Source organism: Zootoca vivipara, chromosome 8, assembly GCF_963506605.1.
Source record: "Zootoca vivipara chromosome 8, rZooViv1.1, whole genome shotgun sequence".
Classification (NCBI taxonomy): Eukaryota; Metazoa; Chordata; class Lepidosauria; order Squamata; family Lacertidae; genus Zootoca; species Zootoca vivipara.
The window spans coordinates 56327114-56334666 of NC_083283.1; the positions used below are offsets into that span (position 1 = coordinate 56327114).

The 7553-nt window shown below is 43.8% G+C and overlaps 1 protein-coding gene across 1 annotated transcript in view; it reads left to right on the plus strand.

Annotated features, from left to right (window-relative positions):
• Positions 1-7228, plus strand: part of SALL3 (spalt like transcription factor 3) — a 15629-nt gene extending 8401 nt beyond the window's left edge. The window contains exons 2-4 of the mRNA XM_060278230.1: positions 1-2522; positions 2739-3079; positions 6250-7228. The exon at positions 1-2522 is cut by the window's left edge and continues 421 nt beyond it. Coding sequence (XP_060134213.1) covers positions 1-2522; positions 2739-3079; positions 6250-6681 — 3295 coding nt within the window. The 3' untranslated portion in view covers positions 6682-7228. The remainder of the gene's footprint in view (positions 2523-2738; positions 3080-6249) is intronic.
• The last annotated feature ends 325 nt before the right edge of the window (positions 7229-7553 follow it).

Below are 7553 nucleotides of genomic sequence, written 5' to 3' on the forward strand. Positions count from 1 at the left end.
TTATAACATGCCAAACACTAATGTAACCTTAGAGACTTTGCTGAGCACTAAAGTGGCTGTTGCACAATTCTCACAGAGTACAAGGTGCGCGGCTACTGCAACCACGGCCAGTGGGGTCACGGCAATGGCCATCCCAATGATTCTCGAGCAGCTGATGGCCTTGCAGCAGCAACAGATTCACCAGTTGCAGCTAATTGAGCAAATCCGGAGCCAGGTGGCCATGATGAATCGGCAGCCGCTGCGTCCCACTCTCAATCCAGCTGCTCCTTCTCAGAGCGCTCCTGTGCAAGCCTCTAACCAGCTCCAAGGGTTTGCCGCAAACTCTGCCCTTCAGTTAGCAGCAGTCGTTCCTTCTGCCATAGTGGCGCAGGCCACTAGCAACCCACCAACTGCCTTTGAGAGCTCTCAGCACATTTCAAGGCCTACGTCGGGCGCAAGCACCCCGAACATGTTAAGCAACGGTTCTTCTGCCCCCAATGAGTCAAGCACACCGTCCTGTTCTAATGCAATCACTGCTTCATTAACACCCGTTTCTGTGTCAAATAGTACTAGCAGCTGTTCCCAGCCCCAAAATACTCTGACTCCACCTTCAATAGGACCTGGAAATCTCCTCACCTCAGCTTCCAGCCTGCCAAACCCACTTCTACCTCAGACGTCATCCAGTAGTGTGATTTTCCCCAACCCACTGGTTAGCATCGCTGCGACTGCTAATGCATTGGATCCTCTGTCTGCTCTTATGAAGCATCGCAAAGGGAAGCCACCAAACGTATCTGTGTTTGAACCCAAGACAAGTTCTGAGGATCCTTTTTTTAAACACAAGTGTAGGTTTTGTGCCAAGGTCTTTGGGAGTGACAGTGCTCTGCAGATACACTTGCGCTCACACACCGGAGAAAGGCCCTTTAAGTGTAACATATGTGGGAATCGGTTTTCTACGAAAGGCAATTTGAAAGTCCATTTTCAGAGGCATAAGGAGAAGTATCCACACATTCAGATGAATCCATATCCGGTCCCAGAATACCTCGACAATGTTCCCACTTGTTCTGGGATTCCGTACGGAATGTCGTTGCCACCCGAAAAGCCAGTTACTACGTGGTTGGATAGCAAGCCTGTGTTACCAACCGTCTCAGCTTCAATTGGGTTGCAGCTTCCCCCAACAATACCGGGGGTGAGCAGTTATGGAGATTCCCCAAGTATTACTCCTATGAGCAGGTCACCCCAAAGGCCATCCCCTGCGCCAAGCGAGTGCACTTCCTTATCCCCAAGCCTAAACAACTCTGAGTCAGGCATTCCTCTGTCTGCAGAATCCCCACAACCAATCCTTAGTGGTTCAGCTATGACTAAAACGGAACCTGTCAACATTCCTGTGACAAACGCAAGGCTAGGAGAAAATTCTCTAACTGGGCAGGTTTCTGCAGTACCCCCATCTCCAGTTCCTAACGCTGTTACGGACAGCATTTCCACAAGCATCCCGAACCCTATGCTTCCAGCATTGTCTGATCAATTCAAGGCTAAGTTTCCATTTGGTGGTCTACTAGACTCTATGCAAACATCAGAAACCTCAAAACTGCAACAGCTCGTAGAGAACATCGATAAGAAGATGACGGATCCAAATCAATGTGTCATTTGTCACCGTGTGCTCAGTTGTCAGAGTGCTCTCAAGATGCATTACAGAACCCATACAGGAGAAAGACCATTTAAATGCAAAATTTGTGGACGTGCATTCACTACAAAAGGCAATCTAAAAACACATTTTGGAGTTCATCGAGCGAAGCCACCACTTAGAGTACAGCATTCGTGTCCCATTTGTCAGAAGAAATTTACAAATGCTGTTGTTCTCCAGCAGCATATTCGTATGCACATGGGTGGGCAAATTCCAAACACGCCGTTACCAGAGGGCTTCCAAGATGCTATGGACTCGGAGCTTTCCTTTGATGAAAAGAACGCAGAAACGCTGAGCAACTACGATGATGACTTTGATGAAAATTCCATGGAAGAGGACCCAGAGTTAAAAGACAACACAAATGACTCCTCCAAACCTCTTCTACCTTATTCCACTTCATGCCCACCTTCCCCCCCATCTGTAATTTCTAGCATTACTGCTCTGGAAAATCAAATGAAAATGATTGATTCTGTCATGAACTGTCAACAGTTGACCAATCTGAAATCATTAGAAAATGGGTCAGGGGAAAGTGACCATTTAAGCAACGATTCCTCGTCCGCTGTTGGAGATCTGGAGAGCCAGAGTGCAGGGAGCCCTGCAATGTCTGAATCTTCTTCATCCATGCAGGCGCTGTCCCCTGAAAACAGCATCAGTGAAAGTTTCAGATCAAAATCCCCAGGTTTTAGCAACCAGGAAGAACACCAAGAAATACAATTAAAGACAGAAAAACTTGACAGTCCACCACCACCACCACCTACTGTTGAAAATGGAGGTGCACTGGATTTGACAGCCACCAACCCGGGAAGGCCACTCATCAAAGAAGAAGCTCCTTTTAGCCTGCTGTTCCTGAACAGAGAACGTGGTAAGTTTAAAAGTACTGTTTGTAATATCTGTGGCAAGCCTTTTGCTTGTAAGAGTGCATTGGAAATTCACTACCGCAGCCATACTAAAGAGCGTCCATTTGTATGTACAGTCTGCAATCGTGGGTGTTCCACTATGGGTAATTTAAAACAGCACTTACTGACACACAAATTAAAAGAGCTGCCTTCTCAGTTATTTGAACCCAACTTTACTCTAGGTCCCAGCCAAAGCACTCCTAGCCTGGTCACCAGCACTGCGCCTACTCTGATCAAAATGGAAGTGAACGGTCACAGCAAGCCGATCTCATTGGGCGAGGTCCCGTCGCTTCCAGCTGGAATCCAGGTTCCTGCTGCACCACAGTCAGTGATGAGCCCGGGCATCACTCCTATGCTGGCACCACCGCCACGCCGGACTCCCAAACAGCACAACTGTCAGTCATGTGGGAAGACCTTCTCCTCAGCAAGCGCACTGCAGATACACGAGCGCACCCACACTGGTGAAAAGCCATTTGGTTGCACAATCTGTGGTAGAGCTTTTACCACAAAAGGGAATCTTAAGGTAAGAAGGGAATCTTTAATGTCAGAACTTAAATTGTAAGAATGTGAGAGTTTAACAATGTGCCGAACCTCATGTGTTCTCATTGTGTGGGGATGTGGGTGTGTGGGTGTTTTCTTACCCAAATCAAGAGATGAGGATAGTGTGGCTATATTGTGACATCCTTACATTATATATATTTTGAACCAAATGTAAGGACTAAAATTTTGTGGGTGCATACAAATTATTCCATTTTAAAAAAATGTGTTTCAGACATGCGTTTTCCGCTTTATTGATGGCTCCTGATTTCTTAGATTGTAGTAGAACGATCGTGTGAATACTTTGGTATTTTAAAAATGATTAAAAAACAAACTCCAGTTCCACGAAGTTAACTCCACAACTATAAACAAATAATACGCCAATCTTGTTTTTCTTGAAAATCTGAGGTTATAGATTCCAAGATTTCATGTGCTGCAGAAGCATGAGTTGTATTCAGCTGAGTTTAATTCAGCATAGACCCACTGAAATTAATGTACCTAATTTCGGGGGTAACCCTACAGCAAGATCTGCTGGGATGAGCTCCTTAGGATGCAGCGGATCTCCAGCTCAGCTGGTTTTAAGTCCCCAACCATGGCTCAGTTTAAGATTCATCGGTGTAATTTGCTTGTTGCAGCTGAGCCAAAGCTGGTTGAGCTGAGGCCAGTTTATCAGTCCCCCTAAAGGGGCACACTGGAGGTGAGACCCAGGAAGTGGGGAGGGGATCCTAAGCCCATTCATCTCAGTCACATGACCTGGCAACTCAGGATAGAACACTATTTTAAATACTTGCTTTCCCTCTTCCAGGCTTAGACAGAGCAGGAGCAGCAGTCCTGCTGCTGGACAGGGTTTGGCCCTGGTCTAAATTGACACTGGTTTGCTTTATGCCAGCTTCTTATCCATAGGATTGCTCCCTTAGTCATGCTCATTAATTTCAATGGGTCCGCTTTGAGTAAAACTTAAAGTAAAACTTGACTACCCATGAGATTTATGACAGTAGCAATCTTTTTTTTTTAAAAAAAAAAAAAACCTAGTACGTTTCCGAGCACAATTCATAGTGATGGTACTGACCTTTAAAGCCCTAAATGGCCTCGGTCCCGTATACCTGAAGGAGCGTCTCCACCCCCATCATTCTGCCTGGACACTGAGGTCCAGTACTGAGGGCCTTCTGGCGGTTCCCTCGTTGGGAGAAGCCAAGTTGCAGGGAACCAGGCAGAGGGCCTTCTCGGTAGTGGCACCCGCCCTGTGGAATGCCCTCCCATCAGATGTAAAAAAAATAACAGCTACCAGATTTTTAGAAGACATCTGAAGGCAGCCCTGTTTAGGGAGGCTTTTAATCTTTAATAGATTATTTTATTTTTCTGTTGGAAGCCACCCAGAGTGGCTGGGGAAACCCAGCCAGATGGGCGGGGTATAAATAATAATTTATTAGTATTATTATTTATTATATTCACATCAGAATATATTTGAACCCTTTCTGCCGATCATGCCAATTTAACATATTAAGGGTTTGTCAGCCGGGGTTACCAAAAGCTCTGCGGGAAGCCCCTGTTGCAAATTGTGACTTCTAACTTGCTTACAATGTTCAAGGATGTGGCAGGTTTTTGATATGTCACAAAAGCAACATTTTAAAAGTAGAACTGTGGCACCATATTTTATCCCTACATAGTTCAGGTAAACATAAGAAGGTGAGATGCAGTTGCAGGGTTTGCATGAGATAGAAAGGAGCCTGAAAAAAGCCTTGGACTTGCACACTCTTCACTCTCCTCCTTCTGCACCGCCTAGTTCACCAGCATTTGCTCTCAGTTTCTTATGTCTTGTTGGCCTCCTTGCTAGGCGAGACTCAGGGATCATGGTTGATCACAAACTTTGGTTAAACAAAATAAAAAAATTCCTTCAGTAGCACCTTAAAGACCAACTAAGTTTTTATTTTGGTATGAGCTTTCGTGTGCATGCACACTTCGTCAGATAACTTCATCAGATAAAACATAGTTGGTCTTTAAGGTGCTACTGAAGGAATTTTTTTATTTTGTTTCGACTCAGACCAACACGGCTACCTACCTGTAACTTTGGTTAAACAAGCTAGCTTCATCATCTATAGCTTGAAGTTGACTTGTTTAGAAACTTAGCAGAATTTTTGATCAACCACAATTTCTGGCTCATGGGCAACAAATCCAGATTAGAGGAAAGTAATGGTGATGTCCTCTTCTAGGTGCATAAAACCAAGGAGATGGGAGCAGGGAAGGCTGATGCTTTGGTCAAGTTCATTCTGGCTCATGCATGCAGTGCTAAATCATGGCTTAGTGGTACGAGTGAAGGGGAGACATTTTAACTGACAGTAGACCCAATCCAGTTTAAATTATTTGTGAATAAGCTTCACATAAAGCCAAATGATTTCAGTTAGTTTTGACCAGGCTTCCTCAACCTTGGCCCTCCAGATGCTTTGAAACTACAATTCCCATCATCCCTGACCACTGGTCCTGCTAGCTAGGGATCATGGGAGTTGTAGGCCATAAACATCTGAAGGGCCGAGGTTGAGGAAGCCTGGTTTTGGCCAACATTTTCTATTAGTTTCTATGGTACTCAGTCCCAACTAATATTAGATGGATTGGGGCCATTTAAGAAACGAGGTTTGGATCCAAATATCCCATTATATGACTGGACATATTTTTACATATTCAACAAGTACCATCTTGTCAACAGCCTCCAATTCCCCCAAAATGCCACTTGGGAGAGTTCTCCAACCTTCTACAACTACTTTTCAGAGGGCATGAAGGGCTTCATATTAAGGTGAATCAGCAATCTTTCTCCTCATATAGTGGGATGTTTGCATCCAGGTCATTAAGCATAAGTGGGCGGGTGGGGGATAATTGAGGGAGAGTTTCAGTAATGGGAGCCAGTGCAATTGGACTGAAATAAACCAATTGCGGGGGGTGGGGGTGAACGACCCCCAGGACAATGCACAGGAAGAGTTTTGCACTTCCTTTTGTTACAAATGCGTGTGATTTATAAGAGCAGCGTTGTTGAAATGATGATACCTTGGTTTTATGTGAAAACTAAAACTGGTTTTTAAAATTAGCCTCCTCATGGACTGTGTAGATCGTTTTGAATTTTGCTTCTTTTGCCAATCTTTTGTTTGTTTTCTTCTTTCTCTAAAGGTTCACATGGGAACTCATATGTGGAATAATGCCCCTGCCCGGCGTGGCCGTCGACTGTCTGTGGAAAACCCCATGGCTTTGTTAGGTGGTGACGCTCTGAAGTTTTCTGAAATGTTCCAAAAGGATTTGGCAGCTCGGGCCATGAATGTTGACCCAAATTTTTGGAATCAGTACGCTGCAGCTATTACTAATGGACTTGCAATGAAGAACAATGAAATTTCTGTCATACAGAACGGAGGCATTCCCCAGCTCCCAGTAAGTTTAGGCGGAAGTGCCATTCCGTCTTTAAGTAACATTACCAGTGGCATGGACAAAGCGCGCACCGGCAGTAGCCCTCCCATCATTGGCTTGGACAAAGCGAGTTCTGAAACGGGAGCCAACCGCCCATTCACAAGGTTTATTGAGGATAATAAAGAGATTGGCATAAATTGAAAGCATTCAAGTAACAAGTAACTGTTGGACCACTACTCAACACAACATTTGTTCTTTCATGTACAGTTTTGGGAGTTAAGCATTAGTTTCGTGACCTAATTGCCTAGGTTCCCTTTAAGATTTTTACCCCCATAGCAGAAATACATAACTTCGTGTCCGCTGAAAAGTTGTCTTGCAAGATTTGCATGGCACTGCTTTCAACAGTGAGCTGACTGTTAGCGAGAACTGCAGAACTCTTTAAATTTAAGTAAAATGATAAATCATTGGATAAGCTGCATTAGGGACTGAAGGAAGCTAAATTGTTTCAATTTATGTTCTTTAACAAAACAAAACGACACCAATTGAGTAAAAGGGGGCTTCTCAATGGCATTTTCAGCCCAGCTCCTCACTTGCTGGTTTTGTTCCACTTAGCTAGAAACTTGAACTATGTTTTTAGAAATCCTCTAACACTCAATAAGTGATTTAGTACCCTGATGCTGTGTATGATTACAGTATTCTTGTCTGTAGTATTTATAATGTAAAGATAATGCGGGTAACAGACAATATACTAGCCCCATCCTTAAATGAAGCTTTTGTACTGCAAAATACACCTGGCTATGTGATTTTCTTTCTTTTTTTAAGCAAGTTTTGTTTCCCTATAAATAAGTGGTTTATTTCAATGCAGGCAAAATTGTGAAGTTTTATTGGGAAAGATAGCATGCTTTTCATGTGCAAGTACCTGTCAGTAACAAACCATTTTAATTTAAATATTTGTAGCTGCTATGTGGACAGTTGTTCTATTAAATGAAAAAAAATGTAGTGTGGACTTCAGTTCATGGTTGGAAAACAAGTTACAGACAAACCTTATCACCATATATTATTCACAACATTAT